Raw genomic sequence first — 15,035 nt, 5'->3', positions numbered from 1 at the left:
AATGGTAATGAATTTCACTGAATATTGTTTGGCAGGTATCTTTTAAGTGCTTTATCTGTATTGTCACATCAGTTGTGGATACACAACTTTATATGTGTATTACATTAGGTTGAAACAGTTGTTGTTCCCTTTCTTATAACCAAAGATATTAGTGTAAAGGGGTTCTATAACTCACCCCAGTTTGCATAGTCATTAGCAAACTGGGGTGAGTTCTATAACTAGGGAGACTTATTCTAGTATGTACAAACTTAAGCCTGCATCATAATTATCTCAAACTTATTAAAAACAACCCACATTTATATCTACCTAAAAAACTACTATTTTTTAGTCTTCTCTAACTCAATATCATGTCATTCCCCAGCTATCTATTGCAGTTGGAAAAAATCTGAACACCTAATACCATGGCCAGTGAGACCGTATAAGAGCAGAGATTATAAGTCTTTGATTTATATTTGATCTTAGCCAAAAGGCAGAGAAATTATAAATGTCTTTGATTTAATCTTGAATATTACTCTTCTCCCCTCCCGCCTTTTAATATTCTACTGAACACTGGCTTTCAAATTCACTAAGCTTATCTCCATTATAGGATTTTTACACTACTCCCTTCCTTGAATGGCCATCGCTGAAATTGTGGCTTGGATTTCTTCCTTTTGGTATTTAATATTCATCTCAAAGATCACCTCTTAAGTGAAGCTTTTCCTGACTACTCAAATTAAAGTAGCCTATTTTTATCCCTTCTGTTTTATCTCATAGCCCTTGGTACATCACTTACACACAGTAAAAATATAAGCTCCATGAAAGTAGAGATTTAACTGTTGTACTCACTGCAGTGTTTCCACTACTCAGAGCAATGTTTCACACACCACATGGTCTCCATAAATATTTGTTGAGGATCTAAAAAGTTTATTGAAAAGGAAAATGATGAAATCAAAGCTGTGTGTAAGAAAACTTATCTGGTAGCCATGTAGAGGAAGGACAATAATGAGAAAAGGCTTACTCAAGGAGACTAGTTAGAGGACTATATAAAATGGAGTGTGATAATAGAAATAAGGAGAAGAAATGTGATAAGTATTATTGAGTTAAAACCAGCAATAACTAAAATAGATTAAGTTGAAGGGGCTCAGGATCATTTAGAATAAGAAAGTGCTATCAATATAAATAAGAAATGCAAAGAGATTACAGATCACCCTGAGAAAGTTATGAATGGGATTCACAAAAACAGTTTTGAATTTCTAATTTGAGATGCCATTGGTAGGCAGGATACATGAGATTTGAACTTATTAAAGCCTAGTGGCCCAGTGCACAAAATTCATGCACATTAAATGGGAATGAATTAAAGGAAATATTTTAAAATTGCTATCTGCCCTTTCTCTATAATAGAAGTGTCAGAGATGAAAAAAAATTAGTAAAATGTATATGAAAATCTACCTCCTGTCAAAGTCTGGGGTGTGTTGTGAGACCTAGAGTCAAGTCCCTGCCCACCAACTGCATGTGCTTTGAAAATGCAGGTGACCTAGACCCGGATGGCCCCACCCACATTGGATGAGACACAGACCCAGCTGGTCCCACCCTGTCCAGCCCTTCTGGGAGGGGGGTGCAGCCTCAGGTCTCTTGGTCTGGCACCGGGTGGGGGGCGCAGTCTTAGGTCCCCTACTAAGCCCTGCCAGGCGGGGGATGCAACCTGAGGTTCCCCAGCCCAGCTCCGGGGCAGGGGGCATGGCCTGTGGTCCTCTGTCAAGCTCCGTAGGGCAGGTGGTACAGCCTGAGGTCCCTCGCCCCGGCCAGGCACCATGCAGCCTCAGATCCCTCCTGTTTGGTCATGATGTTACAGCATCCTGGATAATTTGCATATTCCTCTATTATTATATAGATGAAGTTATCAGATTTTTGTAAGAATTACCAAAGATGGAATATAGAATGAGAAAGGACTAACTTCCTAAATCACTAACTTTTTGGAGACAGTGACAATGAAGAGGTAAAGAGAAGGAACTCAGAAATATATGGCTTTATGAAACCAAAATAAAGGGATTTTAAGAAGATGATCTAACTACAGAATTGAGGGAGATTATTGACATTTCAATTGGTAATCCAAAAGTTATCTCTTAAAGCTGAGGAGATGGGTTCATAACAGTGATGAGGTCTTGTTGCAAGTGGGAGAAACAGAAATGGTTATTTCTCTTGATTATAGAGGGCAAGAGAAGGGAGTAGTCTGAGAAAAAGCAAAATGCAATGAGTAAGGAGTATGGTGAACTCAGTTGGGATTTATGCAAGATTTGGGTCTATGTAGCTAGGGATTACTAAAGAAATGAGATCAGTGTTGTCAGTAGTGAAGATTTGGAAACTTTTCCCAGAAAACAAAGGAAAGGATAGATATAAAATTACCTTGGCTTCAGTTAAATAAAATAAAATAAAATAAAATAAATAAATAAATAAATGTTTTTTTAATAGAGAAAATAAATGTCTATAGACTGAGCAAAAGGAGCTGATGAAATAATAAAAGAAGATAAAATCTGTATTTAATTTTCTTGGTAGAGTAGATGTGCAGAGTGGAAGATTTGGAAATTGGCAAACCTCATTTCACTGTGCTTTGCTTCTATATTGGTTTGCATATTCTGGGTTTTTTTTGTTGTTTTTTTTTTTGTTTTGTTTTTTTACAAATTGGAGGTTTGTGACAACCCTTCATCTAACACATCTATGGGCACCATTTTCCCAGTAGGGTTTGCTCACTTCCTGACTCTGTGTCACATTTTGGTAATTATAAAATATTTCAAACTTTTTCATTTTTATTATATTTGTTATGATGATTTGTAATCAGTGATCTTTGATATTATTATGGCCATTGCTTTGGGGAATGAACTGTGCCTATTTGTGTAAGACAGTGAACTTAATCGCTAAAAGTTGTGTGTGTTCTGGCTGCTCTACCAACTGGCTGCTCACTACTTTCTCCCTCTCCTCATGTCTTCCTATTCCCTGAGACAAAAACAATATTGAAATTAGGCCAAGTCATAACTCTCAAATGGCTTCTAAGTGAAGCAAGCATTGCAAGTTTTTCACTTTTAATAAAAAAATGGATATGATTAAATTTAGTGAAGGGTGCATATTGAAAGTTAAGATAGGGCAAAAGTTAGGCCTCTTGTGCCAGCAGTTAGCCAAGTTGTGAGTGAAAAGGAAAAGTTCTTGAAGGAAATTAAAAGTGCTAACACACAAATGATAAGAAATTAAAAGAGCCTCATTGTGGATATGGTGAAAGTTTTAGTGGAATATCAGGCCTGGGCAAATAGTGATGGAGACTTGGATATGGCACTCACCTGCAGGCTCTGCAGGGGGAGGGCTCAACAAAGAAACAATGGTCTCTGCCAGCACTCTGTCTGAGAGAAAGCTGCCCCTCCTTCTATTGCCCAATGCCAGGCAACTCAGCTCCTCCCCACCTGCTCCTGGTGCCTCTAGCATTGTATATCAGAGGGACTGAATCTGAGTAAGTCCCTGTGTGGGCCTTTTGAGAGGAATGCCTAGGAGTCCAGCTGCCCTTCTACTCAGCCACAGTTCCTACTGTTTATTACAGATAAAAGTAATAGGGTCTTCTCTTCCCTACACCAGCCCACCCAACATCAGTTGGGTGGGCTGGTGTAGGGCTGGAACCCCTTGCTCCTCAGGAAGGATCTCTGCAGCTGAGATATCCTTCCAGATTTTTTAATCTATCAGATGTGGTGTGGGACCAGTCCATTCAGCATCTCCATCCTCCTGCAAGTTTTTTAAAAAAATATATATTTTATTGATTTTTCACAGAGAGAAAGAGGGAAGGATAGAGAGTTAGAAACATCAATGAGAGAGAATCATCGATCAGCTGCCTCTTGCACACTCCCCACTGGGGATGTGCCCGCAACCAAGGTACATGCCCTTGCCCGGAATCGAACCTGGGACCTTTATTCTGCAGTCCGACGCTCTATCCACTGAGCCAAACCGGTCCCGGCCCTCCTGCAAGTTTTAATGTGGCTTCTTCTTTATATTCTCAATTGTAGGACTTCTGTTAAGCTAGATTCAGGCTGTTCTGAATGAAGGTTTTTTGGTAGGTTAGTTGTAATTTTGATGTGATTGTGGGAGGATTCCAGTACCGCATTTACCTATGTCACCATCTTGACTGGAACCCTACACTTTGTTTTATAATGGAAGAGTTTTCTTAACCAGCAGTGTTTGAAATTATATGTATATGCATAAATGCAGTGTCCAATCCTGTGCCAACTTGACAGTCTCACCACTGAGTATCTTTGAGATAGAAACACAGTGCAAATAATAGTATAAATAATGTAAAAATTACTTTGTCATTTGAATAATTTATTCTCACAAGCACCAATGATACTCCCAACATTTTCACTATTATAATGAGTCAGGTTAAGAAAGACGCTATTGATTAATTATATATAGAGCACAAGACACATACACATTAGAGAAGAAGCAATTACTAAACTACCATGAAATAGTCCACAGCAGTCAGTTCAATACTGCACTCACTAGAGAAAGGACATTTATTGGAATGACCTACATGTAAGTTGGAATTAAATTTGCAAGAGTCTCACTATAGGTAAATGTCCTTTCTGTTTTTCATGGTCAGGTGGTATAGGATTGTAATGGAATGGCCTGTCATTTGTTCCTACATTTTAACCATCTGAGAGCTGCTCCTGCTATGACAGAAATCACTTAGATTTTCTTTGGGTACCTAAACTTTCTGACAGTCATAGAACCAATACATCCTGTTATACAGCATCAGACCTGCTATTAGTCTAAAGTAGGGGTGTCGAACTCAATCAGAGAAGGGGCCAAAATCTAAAATCCAGCCTAAATCGCGGGCCGAATGGTTTACTGAACAGTCATAAACTGACAATGTCATAAACTGACAGCGGAGTGCAGTGATGACAGCGCGGTGCGGGCCACATTGCAAGGCCTGGCGGGCTGGATTTGGCCCGCGGGCCTTGTGTTTGACATATGTGGTCTAAAGGTAACACTGAGGATGTGTTTCCTTGCAGGATAGTGCAGAATTGATCACTTCCCTGCTTCACAGTGGAGCTGACATACAGCAGGTTGGATATGGCGGTCTCACTGCCCTGCATATTGCTACAATAGCTGGTCACCTGGAGGTAAGTTACCCCTTATTAATTACTGGTTAACATAAACCTGCCTCTTTGTATTCTTGTTCATTACTCTTTTCAAATGCCAGCTTCCTGGAAGTTGTCTATTTTTTAGATATTAAACCCACTCATTTATTTTTTGGATCAAATTAAGCTATAACTGTTCTTTTGATAGTCAATTCGATCTACTTTGTAATAGTGTAATAAAACATCAATTAATATAACAATGGCTTGATACACAGAGACTTTACAGAAATAAGTAAGAGCCTCGATTTAGGAGTCAAACAGTTCAGTTCCATCACTTACTATGTTTACCTCAAACAAGTTACTGTACCAGTACATCAAGACATCTATCTATGTTTTCTTCATTTATAAAATAGAAATAGTAAACAACCTATTGTAATGATTAAATTAGATAACCCATATAAAGCACTTTGCTGATTGTTTCATACAGAATAAGGACTCAATGAAATATTACTCATTGTGCACTAGATACTGATCTAGTTGTTGAAGTGACATAACAAGAAAGTCAGGTAAATATTCATTATCTTAGAGTTTAATTATTGGGAATGAGACAGGCTATAAAGAAAGTAAATTATTCAATGTTAGTAGTGAGTACTAGGAAATAATAAAATGATGTAAAATGAAAACAGAGTGATGAAGAAGTAGGCACCATTTTATAAGCTATACTAGAGGCCTGGTGTATGAAATTCATGCACAAGTAGGGTCCTTAGGCCTGGCCGGCAATCAGGGCTGATTGGGGCCTTCCAGCTGCTGGCTGGGGCCTTCCTTTGTTCTGTGCCTCCCCCTGGTTGTCAGTGGACATCAAAACGAATAATAGAACTCCCAGTCTCCCAGTCGAACACTTGAGGGAATTTTGCATATTAGCCTTATAGATAGATAGATAGATAGATAGATAGATAGATAGATAGATAGATAATGATGCTATGTATGATATATATAATAGCACATACAAAAACCCTGAGATAGGAAAGTGCTAGGTGTGTTTGAGGGACATGAGTGAGACAAAGTTATTACTGTAGTATGAGATGGAGATGGAGTGATGGAGATGAGGTTAGGTGTCACACTGAAAGGCTCTTACTTTCAGTAAGTATTAGCATATTAATAGCAAAGTAGTTTTCTTCATGTTGACATTTTCACTCCTTACTATGTCATCTTATTCCCCACAAAATAAATCTTTTTAGTGACATTCAGTGTAAGTATCAGTGAATTTGTGTTAATTAAGAGAGGGGAAATCCATATAGAGTCACTTAAATATAATCTTTTATCAAAAAATAAACCAATTGAGGCCAGTGATAAAGTAAATGAAAGGTAAATATCAAGAAGCCTGAGTGGAATAATTTTTGATGTAGACCTTGAGTGCTAATGAAACACCTTCAAGCTCTGAATGCCAGGAAAATGACAGAAAATTTTTTGTAAAGCAAAATCCTTTTTGCCTGGTGCTAAATTAATTAGATATGCAAGTGCTAGATCTAAAACAGGGTCAAAAGCAAGGTGATTAAGAGCTGTGTTTTTTCATCTTCTACTCAAATAGCTGTTTTCTTGCTTTGCAATCATAGTTCGGAAGGAACAATCATATTGATTCTACAAGCCTTAGGGAAAATTCTACTAATATAATCCCCAATAGTTCTCTACTCTTGTTTTGCAATTCTCCATGGGTTCTCTATCTTCCTTTATGAGCTGTTGTAACATTTAATGACGTTTAATGTCACTCATTGATGGTACATAAAATAGTTGTACATTTATCAGATTTCATTCTCTTCTTGTCTAATGGACTAAATAAGTTATAGACCAGATAATAAAGAATAATGGTATCCAAAAACCTCATATCAAATAATTCAGAATTTTTTCTTTGACTTATTTCAAAATGATTAATTGTAATAAATACTCACTTTCAATATGTTTTAGTTGCCCTCATAGTCATTCATTGATTTAACAGATATTTTTGAGCCCCTACTTTTTTCATAGCATAGTGCTAGAATATGGGAATGATACAAGAAAATATGACATCATATTTCCCCCTAAGCACTGCATAATGTAGTTGGACACACAAAATGAATACCCAGGAAAAATTACATAAGCACTTTAAAAGTAAAATAACAATCTATATATATATAAAAAGGCAGCAAACGGAATGCTGTAATGACCAGAATAACCGATTGCCATGATGCCCACTGTGGCCAGCAAACCGACCCGATTGGGGGGTGGGGCTGGCTGGCCAACCTCCCCATGGCCCCTCCCCCTAGCCAGCCCCTCCCCTTATTGGCCTTTCCCACGCATGTTGAGGGTGAGGCAGATAGCCAACGCCCCTGAGGCCTTTCCCCCTCTGCTGCCCCCATCCCCCAATGCACTCCCACCACCTCGATTGGCCTGTGGCTCCTTCCTTTAGCCAGCTTTGCCCTCAATTGCCACCTCCCCACCCCCACGATCAGGGGCAGGACTGGCTGGCCAACCACTCATGGCCCCTCCTTCAGGCTGCTGGCCTCTGATAAGCCCCCTCAACCCATTTGGGGGCAAGACTGGCCAGCCCACCACCCACAGCTGGCCCCACCCCCAATTACCCCTCACCTCCCAGATTGGCCTGCAGCCCCTCAGCCTAGCCATTTCCACCCCCTATTGGCCTCTCCACACCAATTGGGATTGGGGCTGGCTGGCCAATCTCCCATGGCCTGTCCCCCAACCATTGACCCCTGTTCAGTCCCCCATTTCAATCAGGGTTGGGGTCCACTGGCCAATTGCCTGCAGCCCTTCTCCCCGCTGGCCTGACCCTGATTGGTTCCTGATCAGGGTGGGCTGGCCAGCCAACCTCCCACCATCTTCTCCTCCCAATAGGACTGCCACCAATCTGCCCTGATTGGGGCTGGGCTGGCTGGACCCCAACTGTGCACAAATTCGTTCACTGGTCCTCTAGTATAGTCATAATAAAGGAGGAGGAAAGAGTCAAAGACCAGAGTCAATTTGATAATTAGGAATAATTAGAAAAATGAATGTCAAAGAACACAAAACTAGAAGCTATCAATATGAACTAAAAGATTTAGGAAAGGACTTATGAGAGGGATTTGAAATTGGGCTGAGCTTTGAAGAGTGGTGAGAACTGAACAAAGGAAAAAAGATGAATTATGTCCAAAAAATGGGAAGGAAGAATGATCTGAGCATATTTAGGTGAAAGTGAATAGAACAATAGCATGAAACATATTATGCAGAGTCCCTGTAGGTAAATTTGGATGTTGTAAATGGACCAGACTAAGGAAACTGAGAATGGAAGTCTAAGGAGTATAATTCAATAAGAAATTATTATGGCTTACAATGTATAATACACAAGACTAGATGGTGTGGTAGGTTAATAAAACACAGAAGCTCTCACTCTTTAAAGACACTTATAATCAATAGGATGTTTCCACTAGAAATCAGGGAACCATTGAAACATTTTGAGCAAGAGAATTATTAGAGACTTAATAAATAATATGCTGAAGAAGATTTCATTGACCACATTTTTTTGTATAGATACCAGAGTGACAATATAATGTTTAAGTAGACAGAGAAAAGGGATTGGGCAAAGGATTCAATTTAGAGCAATAGTCAATTTAGTTCCAGACATGTAAATTTACTAATTAAATGTTCATTAACAATTTAGAAATATACAACTGGCATTCAGTGAAGAATTGAGACTATTGAGGTTATATATGGAACCATAACAATAATGAAAGGTATAAATTGGGTCTAATAAATGACCAAGGATCGAGACTAAGAGAATATCCACAGATACCTGAAGAATTAGTGAATAGGCATTGAGGAAACAAAGCAGGATGGGTAAGAGTGGTATGAGGAAAACAAGGATATTGCAGTATCACAATAATTCAGTGTATAGAGAATTTTAATAGATAAAGGATCTTGTGTATCAAATGGTACAGAGAGCTGAGTAATTAAATACTACATATATATATATATATATATATATATATATATATATATGTAGTATTTAATTACTGAATTACTGTACCAAAAATTTAGATGCTTTTTCCACTCCCATTTTTTACTTTATTTAGGAGGGATGGTGACAGTGGAACAGTGGGAGTTTCTTTTCATTAGTAGGCACTTTCTTTTATTGCCTACCTTTCTCTGTGAAGCAATAGCTGATGCCAAGTCTGATAGGCTTCTTTGTCTGCACATATCAAATTCAGACCCTCTATTAGTGTCTCAAGTGTGTTTGTCCTCCCATATCCATGAATTCTATTAAACAATTTTACAATAAAATTTACATTGACTAGGCAGCTGTCTCCTTCAATAATAGAAGAGAAGGTGCTGTGGTTTCCTAGACATGCTGACTGTAATTGCAATTGGAGACGCAGATTTAGATTTACTGTGCTTTGAAAAGCAAGCAAATATTGGTTGTACTGGCTCTCAATACTTCTCCCTGACTGATTTATCCATCATCAATACATATGCATTTGCTGCTTTATGCAAAGACCAACATCCTGTTGGCAAGCCATAAACATGTGTTAAACCCTCTTCTCCCCTTTGAGTTCAGGGGGCATGTGCATTATGTACTGTCTCAATCGTGAAGATTAAAAATATTAGCTGACCCTAGCTGGTTTTGCTCAGTGGATAGAGCTTTGGCCTGCAGACTGAGGGCCCCAAGTTTGATTTAAGCCAAGGGCACATGCATGGGTTGCAGGCTTGATTCCCAGTACAGGGTGTGCAGGAGGCAGCCAATCAATGATTCTCTCTCATCGTTGATGTTTCTATCTTTCTATCCCTCTCCTTTCCTCTCTGAAATCAACAGAAATATATTTTAAAAACTATAAAAATAAAAATATTAGTTGACATTTGGTAGTGTTTTATTATTCACATGCACTTGTGATTTGGTTATCTTGTGGGACAACTACCATTAGACTCAGTTTCTCAGTAAAGAAACTGAGAACTAGAGAAGTTAAATGACTTCCACAAGGCCATTCAGACAATAGATACATGAGATGGATAGGATTCAATCATGGTTATCTGACTTCAAATGTGTATTCTTGTAAATAAAAGAACAGTTCCTCCCTGTGATCTTGTATGTATTGCTAAAACAGAGCTTACATCTGTAGGACACAAAAATATTCAGAAAACAAAACATAAAATCTCTATAATACTATCTAAAGCCAGACATAGCTATAATACATATACAACAACAATATTAATTAATTCAAGAATAACTTAATATGGCACATGTAAATATAATGCATGTTGATGAACATATCACAAACACACCTACACACACATACACATATATACACACACCTTAAGTGTAAACACTTTATACATAGTCAAATAACTCCTTAAAAAGTTGTTATAGTTGAGTGTTTTGTGATATAGTTTTTGCAGTTATCAGAAGACAAATCAATTAGCAAATAGAAAAAGCATGTCAGAAATAATGCAATATATATGCATAGGTGTTGTGGAGTATTTTATTTTTCACAGAAAGGCATAGTTTCATATATACTTTGTGGAGGTCAAAGTATTATTTTAATAGTTGAATTGATTCTATCCTGCCTTATCCCATTTTCAGATTGTAAACACTTATCCAAGCACTGCTTTAGAAATGCTTCCCAGTTATTATATAATTTATTTCTGATTTCAAGAAAATGCAATTGATGTTGTTCCAGTTCATTATTAACTATATAATGTAAATGTTTTAGGAGAGAATTTTCTTTACCAAGAAGCTTCTAACTCTAAGTTATTTCTTTTATGATGGCTTTAGGTTTTCCCCCAAAGGCACAAACAAGCAGATGCTTGGAATTATAAAATGTGGTTTCTCTCTCTCTCTCTCAGGGGTAACTTACTTATGAGTTTTACAATTAAAATGTATCATATCTGTCTCCAATCCTATGAATAAGCAAAAGTCCCTTGTGAACTTCATTTGGAATCAGAATAGTAAAACACACACATGCACACACACACCAGTTATATTTAATAGCTTTGAAATGATAATGGAGTACCAAACATATCAATTGACTTAATCCTCACTTGGAATTTTATCTGCATTTTCCATATGAGAAATCAGAGGCACAGAGCAGTTAAGTAACTTGTGCAAGGTGACAGCTAATAATTTGTAGAGCAGGTGTTCACACGCTGTCAAGTGTCAGAGCCAACTCTTACTCACAGTGATGTGCTGCCCTTCTAACCTAAGTATTTTATCTTTTTATTGCTAACATAAATGACATTGTATTTTCTAACTTTTATAGTTTGTTTATAGAAAATGTATTGGTTATTATTTTTTTAATTTTATAACCATTGAACTATAGATTCATTATTTCTATAGATTTTTAGGTGAGTCTTTTGGATATTTCTGTTTTATATTTAAATTTCTTTTAATTAAGTGCAGTAATAATTTTTACTTCTTTTCCAATAATTAAACATCTTATTTCTCTCTTTACTAATTGCCTTGGCTGATACTTCCAGCACAATTATCATTCTGCAGTTGAATCATCTTGTACTCCCACAATGACACAATAGGTCATGGCACATTATTCTCCTAGCCTGCTATTGAACTTGCTTTGCTAATATTCACAAGCGAGGTTGGTCTATGATTTACTCTTTTGGATCATTATATTGGTTTACTAGGACTTTCAGAACAAAACACCATCAACTGAATGGCTTAAATTGTTTATTTTCTCACAGTTTGGAAGCTAAAAATCTGATATAAAGGGGTAGGCAGGTTGATTTCTTCTGAAGTTCTTTCCTGATCTTGCAGATGACTGCCTTCTTGCTATGTGTTCACATGGTTGCATCTGTGCACATACATGCCTGGTATTCCTCAGTGTCTTAATCTCCTCTTCTTATAAGGACATCAATCATATTTTATTAGGGACCACCCTAATTTTCTCTCTTTCTTTCTTCCCTCCCCCTCTTTCTCTCTCAGATTCAGGAGTGTAACTCTATGTCATTTCACAATATGCACTGCACTGTTAACCTTATATCTGATAAGTCTCCCCAAATTTTGCATACAGTGAAACAAATCCTATATGACCATTGTGGGCTGCCATAATTCAGGTGCAAAACGTATAGCAAGGGCAAAATATACCAACCAATGGACACCATTGTAAATTTTGTTAATGTCACTTCAGTGAATGCCATTAATGATTGATAGGTATCCTAACACTAGTCACTGGCATTAACTTGTTTTAAACTTGTTATGAATAGCCACTTGCAGACCCATGATATTACACTTTGATATACCTTTATGTCAAATGGTTAAGTCCAAAACAAAACCTTTAATGCACATATAGTCTTAAATAACCAATACCTAATTTAAGAATACAACATCTTCTGTGGCATTCAAAAGTGGTTCTCTCAGAATTTGAAACTAGAAACTCTATGCCCTAATTACAGAATGTGTCCTGTCTTGCAGAATACTGTTTATTAAGGCAAGGAGCAGGCTCCTACTGTTTAGCCTTTTGGTCTGGAGATTGAGAGATCATAGATCATGCATTGTAATCAGTAATTTTATGACCTCAGAGCAATGCTTTAGGCATGTATCAATCATAAGAGTGGTGTAAGACGACACTAGCTTGAGTGTCACTTTTATGTTTGGCACTTGCGTCTTTGCTAGAGAATCTATTAACTACTCTTAAACATTAAGTATTGCTCTCAGGGTGAGGTAAAAGAGCACAAGCAGGAAAAGCTTTATAGGCTAATAAAAATGTAAATGCGAGGTTCATCAGCTTGTTATCCTGGAAAATGATGAAATAAACATTACCTGGGAAATTAGAATCAAAGATTATTGCTAATCAAATCAACTTGATGAGAAATTTCTTTGTAACCATTCTGTGTTGTACGTGAATTTTCCTCTTTATGCCAACTCTTCTATGCCCTGAATTTGATTCCAGCATTCTAAGTTCTCTATATATTAAAAAAGAGATGATAGGAATATATATATATATATATATATATATATATATATATATATATATATAATTTATATATTAATCATGTTATATAATTCATCATCTAGGCAGAAAAGTTATGTTAGATATTTGTGGCAAAAAAGAGACAGCTATATATTTTAATGCTATTCTCTCTGCCAGGAATTTGAAGGCTTTGTTTTGAATCAAAGTGTCTGTTGCTTGCTCAAGCCATATCCCCAGAGTTTTAGAGCCTCCAAGCTCCCTATGTCTCAGAAGGGCAGGAAATTATTACTCTTTTCCCCCCTCAATTAGAAATACGTCAAAATATCAACATTTTATACCTGACCTTCTAATATAGTAGTAAAGTACACAGTGAGCACTACTTACTTTTTTCAGGGATGTTTCATTCTGGACTGGTATTTAGGGAGTAGAGGCTCTTAAGTATTTTATCTTCTCTGAACTTTGTGTGAGTTATTCTCCTTGATGGCTCCCTTTGGTGGATCTCCAAAGAACCTTTAAAAACTTGCTGAGGTTGGGGTGGTAGGAGTGAGAGGCTAGAGCCCCCAGGACTGGCTCTCAGCAGCATCCCTTTCTCACAGCATCTCTCTTATGGGGTGTCCTTCAAAGGCACTTAGCACCTCTGCCTCTCATCACTCATTCTTGCACAACTGAATATCAGATCAATTTAACAATTATAAAGCATGGAACCAGTAAGGAAGGCACACAAAGCCTACTAGAGTCACTCTTAGAAGCAATTCAAGTGTAACCCCTTGAAGCATCTTTAACCTTGCTGCCCTCTTACTTTGTTCTGTGCCCTGAAGCAGGCTACTAACCAACTCCCTTAGCTATGCGCTGAGCTGTCTCCTAATTACTGCAGATCTCCACACCTGGGAAGGTCCTGCCAGGACTTGAAGAATCATTCTCAGAATTCTTTCCTGAAGATATATACATTGAGCTAATCAGGAGACTTGGGGAAATTTTCAAATTAAGACAAAGCACAATGGCTGCATATCTTTTCTCTAGAACTGTCAAGGATATTCCGGTTGGTTGCCAATATGTTGCTTCAGTTTTCTTTACATTCATATTGCGCTTACTCTCCTGGACTTAAGGCAGTAGTATTCTGACTTATAAGAACTGTCTCCCAATCTGTTATAGTTCACTTCATTCTAAACATTCCTAAATATTTATCAGCTTCTCTGAAGCATAGTAAAGTCACCCTTCTGACCAAGAAACTTGCTGACCCTACAATATACCCAGCAGGGGATTAAGTCATAATGATCTAGCTCACCTATTTTTTCAACCATGGGTTCTCATGCTCTTCATCTTTCAATCAATGATCTAGATTAAATGAACTGTTCCCAATGTTTATGTCCCTTTCAATATACATTTTTTTTATCACATTATAGTTTCCTTATAGTTTGCCTCCCCCACACATCCTCAAACTTCAGCTGAAAGGACACCTTCGTGAAACAGCTGGATCCCACTAGCCTGAAGTGTTTCCAAGTTCTCAAAAACCAGAGCCCTTTATCTATACATTTTTCATGGCATCAACTCTGCTTGTTTTATAAACATGGTTCTATGTGATTTTTTAGGCATTCTTTTTAGTATTATGTTTTTTCATACAGTAGGTTTTTAATAAATGTTTGCTGAGTGAATAGATTAATGATTATTCAAGAGTTGTTTCAGACAACAATAACTCTTGAATAGAAATTATACACAATGAAGAAAATTATTTCTCCTCTCAATAAAAGCCAAAGAAGAGTTTATAATAATACCAATTATTAGGAAAGTAGCTTACAAAATCACAAGTAATTTTCATGAATAGCTTCATACAAATTATTCTTATAAAATCTATAAAATAATAATCAAGTTTTGTCTTGAAAATTTTCTTTCTGCCTATTCAGTATCTGTTTTGACCTATATAAAAGAGGAATTTGGATATAATCCAATAATGAAGTTTAACCCTTAGCAAAAGAGTTACAGGGCTTAAATGTATTCCACCCCG

At 37.3% G+C, this 15,035-nt stretch overlaps 1 protein-coding gene across 4 annotated transcripts in view; it reads left to right on the top strand.

Moving 5' to 3' along the window:
- Positions 1 to 15,035, top strand: part of LOC311616878 (serine/threonine-protein kinase TNNI3K) — a 309,455-nt gene that overhangs the window by 27,346 nt on the left and 267,074 nt on the right. For all 4 annotated transcript variants that reach the window (XM_084872811.1, XM_084872813.1, XM_084872810.1 and 1 more), the window contains one exon: positions 5,022 to 5,132. In XM_084872811.1, coding sequence (XP_084728937.1) covers positions 5,022 to 5,132 — 111 coding nt within the window. The remainder of the gene's footprint in view (positions 1 to 5,021; positions 5,133 to 15,035) is intronic.

The sequence above is a fragment of the Pipistrellus hanaki genome (genome assembly GCF_964339955.1).
Source record: "Pipistrellus hanaki genome assembly, chromosome: 2".
In the NCBI taxonomy this organism is placed as follows: Eukaryota; Metazoa; Chordata; class Mammalia; order Chiroptera; family Vespertilionidae; genus Pipistrellus; species Pipistrellus hanaki.
Note: the sequence above shows the minus strand (reverse complement) of the source record. Positions and strands in the feature narration are given on the sequence as shown.